Source organism: Pelophylax lessonae, assembly GCF_965119305.1.
Source record: "Pelophylax lessonae genome assembly, chromosome: 2".
NCBI lineage: Eukaryota > Metazoa > Chordata > Amphibia > Anura > Ranidae > Pelophylax > Pelophylax lessonae.
Window position 1 is genome coordinate 644,031,447 of NC_138769.1, and position 19,795 is coordinate 644,051,241.

The window sequence follows — 19,795 nt, forward strand, 5'->3', positions numbered from 1 at the left end:
TGTGAGAGAGATCCACCTTTCCAAGTTGTTGGGGTTCATCTCATACTTCTGAAGGTTTGAGGGTGCTGCCTGTTCCATACCCCCCCTACTCCTCATCTAGCCTTTTAGGGGTACAAACAATAGTCATTGGGGCCTAGTGTGGTTGTGTACGTGTGATATACATACACTTTTTTTGGATCATATTTTCTATTCCGCTATTTAATCAAAAACCTTTGGGGATCAGTTAAATTGGGGGATAGTCTGTGTTGGTACGTGTGAGAGAGATCCACCTTTCCAAGTTGTTGGGGTTCATCTCATACTTCTGAAGGTTTGAGGGTGCTGCCTGTTCCATACCCCCCCTACTCCTCATCTAGCCTTTTAGGGGTACAAACAATAGTAATTGGGGCCTAGTGTGGTTGTGTACGTGTGATATACATACACTTTTTTTGGATCATATTTTCTATTCCGCTATTTAATCAAAAACCTTTGGGGATCAGTTAAATTGGGGGATAGTCTGTGTTGGTACGTGTGAGAGAGATCCACCTTTCCAAGTTTTTGGGGTTCATCTCATACTTCTGAAGGTTTGAGGGTGCTGCCTGTTCCATACCCCCCCTACTCCTCATCTAGCCTTTTAGGGGTACAAACAATAGTCATTGGGGCCTAGTGTGGTTGTGTACGTGTGATATACATACACTTTTTTTGGATCATATTTTCTATTCCGCTATTTAATCAAAAACCTTTGGGGATCAGTTAAATTGGGGGATAGTCTGTGTTGGTACGTGTGAGAGAGATCCACCTTTCCAAGTTGTTGGGGTTCATCTCATACTTCTGAAGGTTTGAGGGTGCTGCCTGTTCCATACTCCCCCTACTCCTAGCCTTTTAGGGGTACAAACAATAGTAATTGGGGCCTAGTGTGGTTGTGTACGTGTGATATACATACACTTTTTTTGGATCATATTTTCTATTCCGCTATTTAATCAAAAACCTTTGGGGATCAGTTAAATTGGGGGATAGTCTGTGTTGGTACGTGTGAGAGAGATCCACCTTTCCAAGTTGTTGGGGTTCATCTCATACTTCTGAAGGTTTGAGGGTGCTGCCTGTTCCATACTCCCCCTACTCCTAGCCTTTTAGGGGTACAAACAATAGTAATTGGGGCCTAGTGTGGTTGTGTACGTGTGATATACATACACTTTTTTTGGATCATATTTTCTATTCCGCTATTTAATCAAAAACCTTTGGGGATCAGTTAAATTGGGGGATAGTCTGTGTTGGTACGTGTGAGAGAGATCCACCTTTCCAAGTTGTTGGGGTTCATCTCATACTTCTGAAGGTTTGAGGGTGCTGCCTGTTCCATACCCCCCCTACTCCTCATCTAGCCTTTTAGGGGTACAAACAATAGTAATTGGGGCCTAGTGTGGTTGTGTACGTGTGATATACATACACTTTTTTTGGATCATATTTTCTATTCCGCTATTTAATCAAAAACCTTTGGGGATCAGTTAAATTGGGGGATAGTCTGTGTTGGTACGTGTGAGAGAGATCCACCTTTCCAAGTTGTTGGGGTTCATCTCATACTTCTGAAGGTTTGAGGGTGCTGCCTGTTCCATACTCCCCCTACTCCTCATCTAGCCTTTTAGGGGTACAAACAATAGTAATTGGGGCCTAGTGTGGTTGTGTACGTGTGATATACATACACTTTTTTTGGATCATATTTTCTATTCCGCTATTTAATCAAAAACCTTTGGGGATCAGTTAAATTGGGGGATAGTCTGTGTTGGTACGTGTGAGAGAGATCCACCTTTCCAAGTTGTTGGGGTTCATCTCATACTTCTGAAGGTTTGAGGGTGCTGCCTGTTCCATACCCCCCCTACTCCTCATCTAGCCTTTTAGGGGTACAAACAATAGTAATTGGGGCCTAGTGTGGTTGTGTACGTGTGATATACATACACTTTTTTTGGATCATATTTTCTATTCCGCTATTTAATCAAAAACCTTTGGGGATCAGTTAAATTGGGGGATAGTCTGTGTTGGTACGTGTGAGAGAGATCCACCTTTCCAAGTTGTTGGGGTTCATCTCATACTTCTGAAGGTTTGAGGGTGCTGCCTGTTCCATACCCCCCCTACTCCTCATCTAGCCTTTTAGGGGTACAAACAATAGTCATTGGGGCCTAGTGTGGTTGTGTACGTGTGATATACATACACTTTTTTTGGATCATATTTTCTATTCCGCTATTTAATCAAAAACCTTTGGGGATCAGTTAAATTGGGGGATAGTCTGTGTTGGTACGTGTGAGAGAGATCCACCTTTCCAAGTTGTTGGGGTTCATCTCATACTTCTGAAGGTTTGAGGGTGCTGCCTGTTCCATACCCCCCCTACTCCTCATCTAGCCTTTTAGGGGTACAAACAATAGTAATTGGGGCCTAGTGTGGTTGTGTACGTGTGATATACATACACTTTTTTTGGATCATATTTTCTATTCCGCTATTTAATCAAAAACCTTTGGGGATCAGTTAAATTGGGGGATAGTCTGTGTTGGTACGTGTGAGAGAGATCCACCTTTCCAAGTTGTTGGGGTTCATCTCATACTTCTGAAGGTTTGAGGGTGCTGCCTGTTCCATACCCCCCCTACTCCTCATCTAGCCTTTTAGGGGTACAAACAATAGTCATTGGGGCCTAGTGTGGTTGTGTACGTGTGATATACATACACTTTTTTTGGATCATATTTTCTATTCCGCTATTTAATCAAAAACCTTTGGGGATCAGTTAAATTGGGGGATAGTCTGTGTTGGTACGTGTGAGAGAGATCCACCTTTCCAAGTTGTTGGGGTTCATCTCATACTTCTGAAGGTTTGAGGGTGCTGCCTGTTCCATACCCCCCCTACTCCTCATCTAGCCTTTTAGGGGTACAAACAATAGTAATTGGGGCCTAGTGTGGTTGTGTACGTGTGATATACATACACTTTTTTTGGATCATATTTTCTATTCCGCTATTTAATCAAAAACCTTTGGGGATCAGTTAAATTGGGGGATAGTCTGTGTTGGTACGTGTGAGAGAGATCCACCTTTCCAAGTTGTTGGGGTTCATCTCATACTTCTGAAGGTTTGAGGGTGCTGCCTGTTCCATACTCCCCCTACTCCTCATCTAGCCTTTTAGGGGTACAAACAATAGTAATTGGGGCCTAGTGTGGTTGTGTACGTGTGATATACATACACTTTTTTTGGATCATATTTTCTATTCCGCTATTTAATCAAAAACCTTTGGGGATCAGTTAAATTGGGGGATAGTCTGTGTTGGTACGTGTGAGAGAGATCCACCTTTCCAAGTTTTTGGGGTTCATCTCATACTACTGAAGATTTGAGGGTGCTGCCTGTTCCATACTCCTCCTCCTACTGCTCAACCATCCTTTTAGGGGTACAAACAATAGTAGTTGGGGCCTAGTGTGGTGGTGTACGTGCGAGATACATACACTTTCTTTTTGATCATATTTTCTATTCCGCTATTCAATTAAAACCTTTGGGGATCAATTCAATTGCGAGATAGTCTGTGTCGGTACGTGTGAGATCCACCTTTCCAAGTTGTTGGGGTTCATCTCATACTTCTGAAGATTTGAGGGTGCTGCCTGTTCCATACTCCTGCTCCTACTGCTCAACCATCCTTTTAGGGGTACAAACAATAGTAATTGGGGCCTAGTGTGGTTGTGTACGTGCGAGATACATACACTTTTTTTGATCATATTTCCTATTCCGCTATTCAATAAAAACCTTTGAGGATCAATTGAATTGCGGGATAGTCTGTGTCGGTACGTGTGAGATCCACCTTTCCAAGTTTTTGGGGTTCATCTCATACTTCTGAAGATTTGAGGGTGCTGCCTGTTCCATACTCCTCCTCCTACTCCTCATCCATCCTTTTAGGGGTACAAACAATAGTAATTGGGGCCTAGTGTGGTTGTGTACGTGCGAGATACATACACTTTTTTTGATCATATTTCCTATTCCGCTATTCAATAAAAACCTTTGAGGATCAATTGAATTGCGGGATAGTCTGTGTCGGTTTGTGTGAGATCCACCTTTCCAAGTTTTTGGGGTTCATCTCATACTTCTGAAGATTTGAGGGTGCTGCCTGTTCCATACTCCTCCTCCTACTCCTCATCCATCCTTTTAGGGGTACAAACAATAGTAATTGGGGCCTAGTGTGGTTGTGTACGTGCGAGATACATACACTTTTTTTGATCATATTTCCTATTCCGCTATTCAATAAAAACCTTTGAGGATCAATTGAATTGCGGGATAGTCTGTGTCGGCACGTGTGAGATCCACCTTTCCAAGTTTTTGGGGTTCATCTCATACTTCTGAAGATTTGAGGGTGCTGTCTGTTCCATACTCCTCCTACTCCTCATCCATCCTTTTAGGGGTAGAAACAATAGTAATTGGGGCCTAGTGTGGTTTTGTACGTGCGAGATACATACACTTTTTTGGATCATATTTCCTATTCCGCTATTCAATAAAAACCTTTCTAGGGCAAGATCTTAAATTACAGAAATATGAGGAGACCGTCAAATAAGGGCCGTGGCCTGGGTCGTGGTGCTGCTGGTAGAGCTCCTGTTGCAAGGAGAGGACGTGGTCGATCTGTGCCAGCTACACGCACAAGTGAAACACCTTCCTCAAGTGTGAGTAGGCGACAGAACCTGCATCAGTATTTGGTAGGGCATCAAACGCCCCTAGAAGTGATGAGGCCAGAACAAGTTGAGGCGATAGTAGATTGGTTTGCTGCTGACAGTGCCTCCAGTTCCTTCACATTGTCTCCCACCCAGTCTACTGCAGAAAGGTCAGAGTTGGCACCTGCAGCCAATGTCCAACCGTCTTTCACCTCACCCCCTTGCAAATCAGGCCAGCAGTCTGAGCCCCAAGCCATACAGCAGTCTCTTATTCTTTTTGAGGACTCTGTCAGCAGGGTTTCCCAGGGCCATCCACCTAGCCCTGCCCCAGAAGTGGAAGAGATTGAGTGCAGCGATGCCCAACCACTTATTTCTCAAGATGAGTACATGCAAGGATCATCGCAGCACGTCTCCGATGATGACGAAACGCAGGTGCCAACTGCTGCGGCGTTCAGCATTGTGGAGACCGACAAGGAGGGCAGGGGTGAAGACTGGGTGGAAGATGATGTGGAGGACGATGAGGTCCTCGACCCCACATGGAATGAACGTCATGCAGGTGACCTGAGTAGTTTGGAGGAAGAGGCGGTGGTCGCACAGAGCCACCAGCACAGCAGAAGAGGGAGCAGGGTGCAGAAGCGGAGCGGCCGTGCCCTAGACACTACGCCCGCTACTGCCCAACGCAGCAAGGGAACGAGCGCACCAAAGTCAGCTCAAAGGAGTTCTCTAGCGTGGAAGTTCTTTAGAAAATGTGCTGATGACAGGACACGAGTGGTTTGCACCCTGTGCAATCAGAGCTTGAAGCGAGGCATAAACCTTCTCAACCTGAGCACAACCTGCATGATCAGGCATCTAAGTGCAAAGCACGAGCTGCAGTGGAGTACACACCTTCAAAACCAAGAAACGTCTCTGGCTCATCCTGCTTCCTCTTCTGCTGCAGTCTCGGCCGCTCCAGCCACATCTGTAGTGATACCGGCACCTGCCACCCCGCAAACAGACGATCTGTCAGCAACACCACCACCTGGGTCACCAACAACCATCTCCACAATGTCCCGTGGAAGCGTTCAGCTTTCCATCTCCCAAACACTTGAGAGGAAGAGGAAGTACCCCCCTACCCACCCGCGATCCCTGGCCCTGAATGCCAGCATTTCAAAATTATTGGCCTTTGAAATGCTGTCATTCCGTCTGGTGGAGACGCACAGTTTTAAAAACCTTATGTCGGTGGCTGTCCCACAGTACGTCGTGCCCAGCCGCCACTACTTTTCCAGGCAAGCCATCCCTTCCCTGCACAACCAAGTGGGGGAAAATATCAGGTGTGCACTGCGCAACGCCATCTGTGCCAAGGTCCACCTAACTACGGATACGTGGACCAGTAAGCACGGTCAGGGGCGTTATATCTCCCTAACGGCACACTGGGTAAATGCAGTGGCGGATGGGCCTGAGGCGGATAGCAATTTGGCGCATGTCCTTCCACCACCGAGGATTGCAGGGCGCTTCAGTTTGCCTCCTGTTCCTAACTCCTCCTACTCCGCTTCCTCATCCTCTACCGCCTCCTCATCCGGACAGCGTAACACCTTCACCACCAACTTCAGCACGGCCAGGGGTAAACGACAGCAGGCAGTTTTACAACTTGCCTGTTTGGGGGACAAACCACACACCGCGCAGGAGTTGTGGAGGAGCATGGAACAGCAGACAAATGAGTGGTTGCTGCCAGCGAGCCTCAAGCCCGGCCTGGTGGTGTGCGATAACGGGCGAAATCTCATAGCAGCTCTGGGCCTAGCCGGTTTGACGCACATCCCTTGCCTGGCGCATGTGCTGAATTTGGTGGTGCAGAGGTTCCTTAAAAACTACCCCGATATGTCAGAGCTGCTGCAGAAAGTGCGGGCCGTTTGTGCGCACTTTGTGCGCACTTTCGGCGTTCTCACCCTGCTGCTGCTCTCACCGGTTTGACGCACATCCCTTGCCTGGCGCATGTGCTGAATTTGGTGGTGCAGAGGTTCCTTAAAAACTACCCCGATATGTCAGAGCTGCTGCAGAAAGTGCGGGCCGTTTGTGCGCACTTTCGGCGTTCTCACCCTGCTGCTGCTCGCCTGGCAGCGCTGCAGCGTAACTTCGGCCTTCCCGCTCACCGCCTCATATGTGACGTGCCCACAAGGTGGAACTCCACCTTGCACATGCTGGAAAGACTGTGCGAGCAGCAGCAGGCCATAGTGGAGTTTCAGCTGCAGCACGCACGCGTGAGTCGCTCTGCGGAACAGCACCACTTCACCACCAATAACTGGGCCTCCATGCGAGACCTGTGTGCCTTGTTGCGCTGTTTTGAGTACTCCACCAACATGGCCAGTGGCAATGACGCCGTTCTCAGCTTAACTATCCCACTTCTATGCCTCCTTGAAAAAACAATTCGGGCGATGATGGAAGAGGATGTGGCACAGGATGAGGAGGAGGAGGAGGATGAAGAGGTAACATTTCCAAGGCTTTCAGGGCAGTCATTCGCAAGGGGCTCCGAGGGTGGGTTCCTGCACACGCAAACGCCAGGGACGCAATTGTCCAGCAGGGGCACAGTTCTGGAGGATGAGGAGGAGGAGGAGCTGGAGGAGGAGATGGAACCATGTTCACAGCAGGGTGGCACCCAGGCCAGCTCATGGCCATCACTGGTGCGTGGCTGGGGGGATACAGAGGACACGGACGATACACCTCCCACAGAGGACAGCCTTTCGTTGCCTCTGGGCAGCCTGGCACACATGAGCGATTACATGCTGCAGTGTCTCCACAACGACCGCCGAGTTGCCCACATTCTAACTTGTGCTGATTACTGGGTGGCCACGCTGCTGGATCCCCGTTACAAGGACAACGTACCGTCCTTAATTCACTCACTGGAGCGCGATCGCAAGATGCGCGAGTACAAGCGCACGCTGGTAGACGCCATGCTGCTGGCATTCCCATCTGACAGCGGGGCCACAGTGGAAGCACAAGGCAGAGGAGGAGGAGGAGGAGGTCGCCAACGCAACCAGGGCACCGCCAGCAGCTCAGAAGGCAGGGTTAGCATGGCCGAAATGTGGAAAAGCTTTGTCAGCACGCCACAACAAACAGCAGCACCAGCAGCTCAGATGGAACGTCTTAGCAGGAGGCAGCATTTTACCAACATGGTGGAGCAGTATGTGTGCACACGCCTACATGTAGTGAATGACGGGTCTGCCCCCTTCAACTTCTGGGTCTCCAAATTGGGCACATGGCCTGAGCTTGCCCTTTACGCCTTGGAGGTGCTGGCGTGCCCTGCAGCCAGTGTATTATCTGAACGGGTATTTAGCACGGCTGGGGGCGTTATAACAGACAAGCGCAGCCGCCTGTCCAGAGACAATGTGGACAAGCTCACGTTCATTAAAATGAACCAGGCATGGATCCCACGGGACTTTTCCGTACCTTATGCAGAATAGCAATGGATACCGACCTTACCCACCCATTGTTCCATTTTTGCTCTTTCTCACTCTTTTGGGGTGTACCCTCATTTAAAATTTTTGAAAAGAAGCAGTGTTGGCTACCTCGTCCTCCTCCTCAGGGCCAGATTAATGTAGGGGCTATTGGAGCTGCAGCTCCAGGCCCCTACCTTTTATATAGGCCCCGGGTTGGCCATATTCACTGTTACCGCTCTTCTGTCACTTGTAAACACAGAAGTCTGGCTTCTATGCTCGCTTCCCCAGGCAGCACCCTCAGAACCTCCCCACACAGCGTGAAGGCCGGACAAGGAGGGACAGTTGGCGATGCATGGATGTGTTTATGGGCTTCAGAGACAGCATCCCATGTTGAATTAGGCATGCATGGCTGCACCCTTCCTCCTCTGGGTGCATGGCAAGGCACGGCCCTTAAGGCCCTTCAAAATCCTCAGCACCAAGCCCATGATGCTGTTAATCCGGCCCTGGTCCTCCTCCACCGCCGCTTCCACCTACACCGCCCATAGGTGTGCGCAGCCTATTGCATTAAGGTGTGCACCCCAAAGTTGAAATACACATGCATGTGTTTGCCAGCAGGGAGAGTAATGTATCGGGGCCATGTACCTGTAGGCAAGGAGAAATAGAGCAGAGCAGGTCCCAGGGAGATCTTTCCCATCTCCTCACTGGCAATGCTATGTGCCCTAGGTGATTAGGGTGTGCCCAGGCACACCCAGCACACCCTGTGCGCACGCCTATGTCACCGCCACATCCACCACCACCTCAACCTCCCTCCTACTCCATATGGGCCTCGTCCTTCAGAGATGAAGAAGAACATTGTTTTATTTTTCTGTTTTTTTTTGTTGTTTTAAGTTATTTCCCTATCCACATTTGTTTGCAGAGCACTTGCCATGCTCTTAATTACGTTTTGCTGCCATTTGCAGCACTCTAGCCCTTTCCTTTGGTGTTTTAGAGCCATTTTAGTGCCTTAAAGTTCGGGTCCCCATTGACTTCAATGGGGTTCGGTGTCCGGGAAAAGTTCGGTAAAAGTCCGGGACACGGACCCGGACTTTTTTTTAAAGTTCGGCCGAACCCGTCGAACACGGACATCTAGGTGTCCGCTCAACCCTATATACAACTACTCAGTCCTTAATGGCCACAGTTTTTTAGCTAAATTTATATGTTTTGAAGGCAGCAAATTAAGTGCAAAATCAGTCGGCAGATGCTCATGCTATTTAGACAACATTACATTTGTTCTTAATGGAAACCTTTCAAGAGAGGCTGCCAATTCCGACTTTTCATTCTTGACACAGAGGATACTTAGTGGCGCACATAAAGGGTTAGTGTAAACTTCTGCACCCCAGACTCGGAAAGTTCATCAGTAAAAAGACCATAAACAGTCCTTGGGGCACTACAGACATAAAGTATCTCATAAAAGGGAGTACACCTCTCACATGTTTGTAAATATTTTATTATATTTTTTCATGTGACAACACTGAAGAAATTACACTTTGCTACAATATAAAGTAGTGAGTGTACAGCTTGAATACCAGTGTAAATTTGTTGTCCTCCAAAAATAACTCAACACACAGCCATTGATGTCTAAATGGCTGGCAACAAAAGTGAGTACAACCCTAAGTGAAAATGTCCAAATTGGGCCCAATTGGCCATTTTCCCTCCCCGGGGTCATGTGATGTGTTAGTGTTACAAGGTCTCAGGTTTGAATGGGGAGCAGGTGTGTTAAATTTGGTGTTATCGCTCTCACTCTCTCATACTGGTCACTGGAAGTTCAACATGGCACCTCATGGCAAAGAACTCTCTGAGGATCTAAAAAAAGAATTGTTGTTCTACATAAAGATGACCTAGGCTATAGGAAGATTGCCAAGACCCTAAAACTGAGCTGCAGCACGATGGCCAAGACCATACAGTGGTTAAACAGGACAGGTTCCACTCCGAACAGGCCTCGCCATGGTCGACCAAAGATGTTGAGTGCACGTGCTCAGCGTCATATCCAGAGGTTGTCTTTGGGAAATAGACGTATGAGTGCTGCCAGCATTGCTGCAGAGGTTGAAGGGTTGGGGGTCAGTCTGTCAGTGCTCAGACCATACGCCACACACTGCATTAAATTGGTCTGCATGGCTGTTGTCCCAGAAGGAAGCCTCTTCTAAAGATGGTGCACAGGAAAGCCCACATAATTTGCTGAAGACCAGCAGACTAAGGACATGGATTACTAGAACCATGCCCTGTAGTCTGATGAGACCAAGATAAACTTATTTGGTTCAGATGGTGTCAAGCGTGTGTGGCAGCAATCAGGTGAGGAGTACAAAGACAAGAGTGTCTTGCCTATAGTCCAGCATAGTGGTGAAAATGTTATGGTCTGGGGCTGCATGAGTGCTGCCGGCACTGGGAAGCTACAGTTCATTGAGGGAACCATGAATGCCAACATGTACTGTGACATACTGAAGAAGAGCATGATCCCCTCCCTTTAGAGCAGGGGTCTTCAAACTATGACCCTCCTGTTGTTCAGGAACTACAATTCCCATCATGCCTAGTCATGTCTGTGAATGTCAGAGTTTTACAATGCCTCATGGGACATGTAGTTCCACAACAACTGGAGGGCCGATTCCCTGCTTTAGAGACTGAGCCATAGGGCAGTATTCCAAGATGATAGCGACCTCCAAGGCGACCACTGCCTTGCTAAAGAAGCTGAGGGTGAAGGTGATGGACTGGCCAAGCATGTGTCCAGACCTTAGCCCTATTGAGCATCTGTGGGGCATCCTCAAATGGAAGGTGGGGGGGGGGGGGCAAGGTCTCTAACTTCCACCAGCTCCATGATGTCCTCATGGAGGAGTTGAAGAGGACTCCAGTGGCAACCTGTGAAACTCTGGGGAACTCCATGCCCAAGAGGGTTGGGCAGTGCTGGAAAATAATTGGTGGCCACACAAAATATTGACACTTTGGGCCCAATTTGGACATTTCCATTTAGGGGTGTATTCAATTTTCTTGCCAGCGGTTTAGACATTAATGGCTGTGTGTTGAGTTATTTTGAGGTTACAGCAAATTTAAACTGTTCTACAAGCTGTAAACTCACTACTTGACATTGTAGCAGAGTGCCATTTCTTCAGTGTAACATGAAAAGATATAATCAAATATTTACGAAAATGTGAGGGGTGTGTTCACTTTTGTGAGATACTGTAGCAGCAGCTGTTTCCTACCTTTTGTACGGTCAAGTGCACTCGGGAGTCCATCCAGGCTTACTCGATCTCCTCTCCTGGTGAACTCCCAAGAGGACAATGCCTGCAGAGAGTCAGGCTGGGGAAAGCACAGCATTGTCAATGTTTTTGGAAACAGCTGATGGTGCTATTGTGCGCGAACTGATCAATCAAGTGCATGTCTATAGTAGAATGCGCTTATCTGGGCTGATAACTCCAGATTGCAAAGGAAGAATTAATGAAAATTGGATTATTGGTGAGCTCTATGGCTGCTGTACACACAAATACCATTCATGGAAGTGCTTGTTTTTGACATTGGGGTCCCTAAACTGCAGTATCGTAGTCTAAACAGAAATTATTACCCTACATGCTTTCAGTGTTATTACTAATAATAAAAGGATAATAAAGTGGGCCCTGCACCTAAAAAGCAAGGTACACATTTTAAATGTGGCCTCCTGCAGCAACTAGGTGAGGATGATGATGATGTCCTGGCATGGTCTGGGGAATGTGGAGTAGCACATATGTTGCGTCTTCTTTCAAGATTTTAAGTATTCGTTGGCAGGAAGATGAAGTCATTGTCCACACTACTGAAGCTGCAAGGTGAGTATATAATCAATTTTTTTCTGCCTACAGGTGTTTTTCAAATGCTATTTAGCAATGTAGCAAGGGGAGCTGGACAACGTTTAAAAAGCAGACTTTGTAAGAAATGGAAGGTGCACTTTATCGCCTAAAATCATGGTTGTAAATAAATCCTTAGGTTAAAGCAGAACTAAATTTAAACTTCTATCCTTTATAGCCAAGGAAGCTGCCATTTTAACCTCTGTTTGATCTGCAGTTTCCATGGCGCTGCACTTGTGATCAGTTATGACCCAGCCATTTGACAACTTGACAGTTCGCTTGAGAGCAAAAGCGTGACAGTTATCATTCACAGCATGCCTTGAATGTGACTGTTTTGGGATACAATTAAATCGATGGGTTTAGTTTCACTTTAAGATGGCCTTGCTGCTTGTAATATTAAGCATCTTAGTGCAGCAGTGTACAGACATTTGCTGTACCTCTATATTCTATTGTGTGATTTAATGCAACTGTTCCTCTTTTTTTTTTTATTTAAGATTCCTGAAGCATATTTTAAAAGAAACCCCTATACTTTCCTTCTTACTGGGGAATTTGTGAAGGTATCTTTACACAACATAATGGTGTGGACACATATTATTATAATTAACTTGTACACGTGTGCTTTGTGAGAGTTTGGAGAGATTTCTGCGGTCTTTAGCTGCATGTCACCACAGGTTAACATTCACAGATAACCTAGATCTTCTGGTAAAATGGTTATTTGGTTAAGTGAAGCATGCTCGAGAGAAAGCAAAGCTTGTCTACAACAATACTAACACTTGGCTGAGTCTGCAGCCCGAGAGAAGAGCACCGGTGAATTTTCTGGACTTCTTTCATGGCTGACTTGGGATGTGCTTGCATTGTCAAGGAGTGTGTTGACCTATCTCTTTGATGCATATTGATTATGACAATCACTCCTCTCTCCCTGCAGGCCATGGAGGCACAGATACAGACTTTTGGACAGACGCCATCTCAGTTGCTTATTGAGCCACATCCGCCTCGAAGCTCAGCCATGCACCTGGTGAGATATAACGGCTTGCTGGGAAATTCGTTTCTCTCTCAGCACAAAAATCAGATCTGTCTGCAAAATTAAATGTTTATGTGTGAGTGGAAGAACACCTACACACACTCTCTTATATATATATATATATATACATATATACATATATATATACACACACACACACACACACTGATATTTTGACATGATTTAGCGGTGTTTGTAAAAAGTGATTTTATTACACAACAATAAATGCAAGCATTAATGTCTTTGGTTTTATGTACAATACATTCTTGACTACTATAGCATATAGAAACTAACTAAGCTTGGACATTTTAAAGACTGAAGGAAAAAACAAATGTGTATTTCCTGGTATTTGTTTAATTTTATAATTATCGGAGGTATTTATATAGCGCCGGCAATTTATGCAACATATATATTGTCCATTCACATTTAGTCTCATCCCCCAAGGTGCTTACAGTCTTATGTTTTTTAAACATGGGCTGAAAATCGTCCGAAATCAGTCAGTTTGGCAGGAACCAGCCGACTTTCGGCCCATGTGTACAGCTGTCTTTTCTACAGTCTCATGACTGTCGAATGGGTATGCTGGAAAACCAGCATCCAACCAGCACTGACAGCCAATAGCTGCTTGGTGTGTTCTGGCGGTGTCCGAATACAAAAGCACAGTGGAGGAGATCGCTGCACTAACATCGCTTGTTTTAGTATGGCGATCTCTCGGGTGTGTCTTGTACTGTGTATCCAGCTTAAGATCACTAAGGGCTCTTTCACACGGGCGATCTGATCAGATCCGCCTGTCAGTTTTTTAGGCGGATCTGATCGGATCCTCCATGCAGCTCTATGGGGCAGCGGATGTCAGTGGAGACACCTCCGCTGACACCCGCTGTCATCCATATCCGATCCTGTCCGTGAAATCCGGACGGATGGAAACCCTATTTTTCCATCCGTTCAGGGATCGGATCGGATGAGAGCGGACAGACGGTCCGCTCTCATCCGTTATCCCATAGAGAGCAGCGGGAGCTGGGACACCTCCATCTCCGCACTGCAAGCGGAGATGGAGCTGTCATCCGCCGGCTCAGCGGGGATCGGCGGATCGATCCCCGCTGAGCAGCACGGATCCGCCTATGGAGGCAGACCGTGTGAAAGAGCCCTAACTCACATTCATACATACACATACCTGAGCCAATTTACACAAGAGATAATTAACCTACAAGCATGTCTTTGGAGCATGGGATGAAAGTAGTTGGGATTTGAACCAATGACCCTAGTATTGCCAGGCAGAAGTGCTAACTGCTTAGCCACTGTGCTGCCCCAGCTTAATGGTTGACTGGTAACAAGTCAGATTACAGCTGTTCATCTTCTAGTACCAATATTAAATTTAAAACTAGGAAATGTGTTTTCTGGTACATTACATGTACATTATACATGCTGTCAGAGATACAGAAGCATGTGCAGTTTAATATTTTTATACCTGTTTATACTTTTACCAGTAATTACCTGGTTAGCCTTCTTAGCTTAGTGCTGTGGTATGGACTCAGTTCTTACCTGGGTACAAAGTACTTGAGTTTCTATATTGTATTTATATCTACATAAGTTCCCTGTAGGTTTCCTCTCAAAATACTGATAGGAATTTCACTATTGACCAATTTTGCTATCTAGCATACATTTTTTTTAAAGCATTGTTTTGATCAGATATGAGTAGATGTTTTAAAGACTCTTTCCTTTATAGCATTTTCCTAACATTGGTCTTTGTTTTCTTCTCTTGTACAACAGTGTTTCCTTCCACAGAGCCCCCTCATGTTTAAGGATCAGATGCAGCAGGATGTCATCATGGTGCTGAAATTTCCATCCAACTCTCCAGTCACCCACGTTGCAGCAAACACCCTTCCCCATCTTACCATCCCTGCAGTGGTGACTGTCACATGCAGCCGACTGTTTGCAGTGAATAGGTGGCACAACACTGTTGGTATGTCATGATCTGCCTCACTTTGTGTTAGTTTAGAGAAGTGGTCTCCAAACTGCGGCCCTTTGCTTTTTTTTATCTAGCCCTTGGGGCACTATTCCTCCCACTGACATTACCGATGGGGCATAATTCCTGCCCCTGACATCAACATCGGGGCACTATTCCTCTCACTTACACCAAAATTGGGGCACTATTCCTCTCACTTACACCAAAGATGGGAGACTATACCTCTCAAGGACACCAATAATGGGGCACCATTCCTCTCACTGATACCAATGCTGGGGCACTATTCTTTCCACTGACATTAATGATGGGGCACTATTCCTCCCACTGACATTATTGATGGGGCACTATTCCTTCCAATGACATTACCGATGGGGCATAATTCCTGCCATTAACATTAACAGTGAGGCACGTTTCCTCTCACTGATGCCAGAATTGGGGCACTATTCCTCTCACTGACACCAGAGATGGGAGACTATTCTTCTCAAGGACACCAACAACGGGGCACTATTCCCTCTAATACCAATGCTGGGGCACAATTCTTCCTACTGACACCAGTGATGGGACATTTTTACAGACGCCAGGACATTTTCTACTCCTACTAGCCTCAGCACGACCCCTGTAAAATCTGAAGGATAAAAAACTGTCCCTTTGCTTACAAAGTTTGGGGACCCCTGGTTTAGAAGAAAGCTTCCTAACCCCTATTCTACTCTATGTCAAATCATCTTACTTTAATCGCTGAAAAAATCTTTTTGCTACATCTGCCTTATCAACTAGATCCACAGTGTGTTACTTCAGTCACAGGACTTGCCATCAGTGATGGTTAAGGTGCATGTCAAGGCAAAATAAAAAAAGGAACATACTGTATCTAGTACATCTCTACAACACATGCATATTTCCCAAAGGTTTAACCCTTTAAAGACCCAGCAAATACAGAAAAATACCCTTTGGTCTACCAAAAATGCACTCAGCTTCCAAGTCTTCTTGACCACACACAACAGTTTTGTGAACTGAGTGTTGTCAGCACTGCCCAGTTTTAATTTGGTAAACTACTCAGCTTTACCAGTTGTCTAATTTCAAAAATATAAATGCTAATCATTCTGTAGTCCCAAGATAAGGACTAGGAGGGCTAATTGCTCTCCTTGAAATAACACTGGAAGGGAGTACTGGACACAGGACAGCTTTCAATTTCTGACGTCTATGGGTATTTTTTGTTTTTTGTACTAATCAAACAGATATATCAAAACACTTTAATAGTATATTTAACACGCTAAAAGAGATCAATTAAGAGAAGTTCTTGGTTAGGCCCCTTTCACACGGGCGCACCACCCGACGGAGTCCGTTCTGCTCAGCGTGGGATCGATATGCCGATTCCCCGCTGAGCAGGCGGATGACAGCTCCATCTCCGCTCTGTATGCAGATATGGAGCTCTCAGATCCCCGCTGTCCTCTATGGGGAGATCGAATGAGAACGGACCGCCTGTCTATTCTCATCCGATCCCCCAGACGGATGGAAAATAGGGTTTCCATGTGCCCGGATTTCACAGACAGGATCAGATCGGATAGCAGCGGATGTCAGTGGAGATGTCTCTGCTGACACCCACTGCCCCATAGGGATGCATGGAGCATTCGATCAGGTCCACCAGAAAAACTGACAGGCGGATCGGATCGCCCGTGTGAAAGGGGCCTTAGGGTTTACATATGCCTTAAGAGACGAGATGCAGTTTTTAAATGAAAAAATTGGAAGAGATGGGTGACATCACACACCACAGCAAAATACCTCTTGCTGTAAGACCTGTCTGCCATTAGGTCAGCAAACCTATGGCACACTCATTAGTGAAAATCAAAACAGATTACAGGCAAGTGATGAGATCTGTGAGAGATGAGAGAAAATAAATTGTAAAAGGAAAATTGCATTGTGTTTCTATTGCATTAGTAAAATCTTAATGTAGTCATACATACTCCACTAACTGTGACTGTTACAGTCGCTTGAAATATTTGCGGTCTCAATCGTGTTGTGTCACTTAGCATGCACTAACACAATGCCGTTTTGTGGTAGCTTATCTTCTGTTGTTAGCACTAATACTCAGGGAATTGTGCTTCCTTTGGGTCAGAGTTCTGTTTCTTCAGAGTGAGCTCCATGGTCTCTGCTCACACAGTGGGTGTCTGACATTCAGGCCTCCCCTGAGACTAACACTCAGGACTAGAATTCAGCTTTGACTCCCTTCATGTCAGTTCTGCTCACTCTTCCTGTGTGCTGCTGAAGGTAGGAAGAATCTATACAATGCAATGCTGTAAAAAAGAGAGCACAATACGAATTATTTGAATAATGCTGATTTATTAAAATGTGTATATCTGTATCACTGTAACTCCCACCATACAAAATGTTGATTTATTATATATATAAATGTGATCATTCAAACACATTTGAGAGGTGACTGTAATTTAAATGAGAAGTATAGGCAATACTTTTTTGGCCATACTTCTATGGATGACAGGAGTGCAGTTCGCTCTGCATTCCTATGATCCGTTTTCAGCCGACAGAAGACTGAAGCTAAAACCTAGGTGAGTAAAATTGATTTTTTTTGTAAACCCTCTTTTTTAAAAATAAATGCACCTTTACAGAAAGTATAGTTATTCTTTCTGAATTCCTTCCCTAACTTAAAAACAAAGCCAACCGTACCCCAGATGTATAGAAGCCTGTGACCCCCTTTAATGTTGTCCTCCTGTGGACAGGTGCACCTGCACACTTGTGAGGGAGGGGGGGGTTCCAGTGTCCAATAGACATCTTGGGCAGCATTCAGCCCCATCATGGTGCTGCTCTCCCCTCCAATTAATAAATTCTATTTGTTAGATTCCCAGCACGGTGTAGTGCAGAAAACCTTGTTTGGCTTACATTTCCATCTTTTCCTTTACCCAGTAGACATACTATTTAATAACATTTAGGTATTTTTATTAAACACGTATCTGAATTAAATGGGAGTCTTTTATATCTTCCTTTAAGTGTTGAGCAGATGTTCAGATTTATTTCTTGGGGTACTTATATACTGGAGAGCAGCAGTTGAACCTTTTTTTCCTTATTCACATACAAATGGCAGTTTGTTTTTGAGCCACCTCTGGGATCTCTTCCATTTTTGTTATAGACATACAAAGAATTATATCATGTGTGCAGGCATTTCAGATACACACTTAGTCTGACCATACCTGAAGAAACTTCTTCTAGTCACAATTGTTTGTTCCATTGTGTTCTGATCTATGTACACAGATATAGTTCTTTAGTTATTTAAAAAAAAATGTAGGTTCATTTATATTGAGCTGGCGTGTGGATTCATGGATAACTAAACAGCCACTGCGTATCAGTAACCAATTTGTATTCATTTTATCTGCAGGCTTGAGAGGAGCACCTGGTTATTCACTGGACCAAGCTCACCATCTCCCTATTGAGATGGACTCTTTGATTGGTATGTACTGTATTCTATTATTTATTTTATACCAATCTGCCTTCTTTTGTTTAGAAGAAAGCTTAAGAAATGTTATGGGTGTCTGTTCAAATAAACTACAAAGGTTAAAATGATCATACAAGCCAAGTGATGTTTCAGTTTTATGGTACAAGGTACAATAAGTTATGATACAAGATTTGAAATGAAAGCAAACGTCTGATTAATTGATAGAACATGTTAGCAGCAGCAGCTGACTATTGACTTTGAAAGTGTCAGGTTTAAGCTGGCACGTTCTCTACACCAAAACAAACTAGACTCGTTTTGCAAATCCTAGTAATACAGTACATAAGTGCAGTTAACTAATCGCAGCCAGTGCCACCAACAAGAAAATAGCTCTTACTTTCCCTTACTAATGTTAACACTTATTCTAGACTGCATTTGAAGTTTTAGGGTCTGATAACATCTTCGCATTCTGCTAAAACACAATACATGGTAATGCGTAAACCACAGTGCTTTGCTACACCTTTTTTTTTCTCCAACGCAGTGCACCACAGTACCTGGCCTGTCTGTTGCGGTGTTCTGCTGTGTTCTGCTGTGTTTGAAAAAAACAAATAGTTTTGTCTTTTTGTTTAGTGCATTAAGGTAGGCCGACAGCTTAGTCAAAAAATTGGACTGCTTAACGCTTAATAATGCATTGCATTAATACAATGCATAATGTACACGGGCCCTTAGTCTACTAAATACCGACGTTTATATTTAAATACTAAATAACAACTAACTAGAAGTTCAGGATGCAGGTCTCACTTATTTGTATCATGTTGTATTATGCCTTGATATTGTGTATGTATGCCTTGTATTATGCCTTGAAATCTGTATAATTCATGTGTATACATTTGTTATGATAAGCATGCATTTCTAATACTGTTATCAAAATGCAGAAATAGCCAGCTATATTTATTTATTTATTTTTTTTATTCAGACCCCGTTCACACTGGGGCGACCTGTCAGGCGACCTGGTCGCCTGACAGGTCGCCGTAGGTCGCCTGGCATAGAGAAGCTGTGGACCCGTTCTAATAGGAGCGACACATGTCGCTCCGACTTAGTAAAAGGGTCCGGAGCTTCTTTGGGGCGACCTGGAGCGACCTGCATTGACTTCAATGTTATGAAGTCAGTGCCGGCCGCTCCGAGGTCGCGGTGTGGGCTGCGCACCGAGACCTGTGAGGTCGCCCCGGGAAGTCGGATCGCCCCAGTGTGAACGGGGCCTCAGTGTCTTGTCTTCCTATAAATGTATGACAGTAAAGCTGGGTTCACACCTTAGCATTTTTGCGGCCCCCGTTTTCGTGGACACAGCTCATTCATTCAAATAAACGGACTGCCGTGCCTGCGTTTCTGCAAAAAAAATGCACGCACCTTTTCAGAAACTAGGCTGCAGGAAAGCCGCATGGTCTTTTTGACCAATGAGATTTCCCTGTGGTTCCCGCCCCCGCA

General features: G+C 45.3%; 1 protein-coding gene across 5 annotated transcripts in view; it reads left to right on the forward strand.

Annotated features, from left to right (window-relative positions):
- Nucleotides 1-19,795, forward strand: part of NBEA (neurobeachin) — a 1,052,497-nt gene that overhangs the window by 998,219 nt on the left and 34,483 nt on the right. For all 5 annotated transcript variants that reach the window (XM_082246613.1, XM_082246612.1, XM_082246614.1 and 2 more), the window contains 3 exons: nt 12,816-12,905; nt 14,676-14,868; nt 18,257-18,328. In XM_082246613.1, coding sequence (XP_082102739.1) covers nt 12,816-12,905; nt 14,676-14,868; nt 18,257-18,328 — 355 coding nt within the window. The remainder of the gene's footprint in view (nt 1-12,815; nt 12,906-14,675; nt 14,869-18,256; nt 18,329-19,795) is intronic.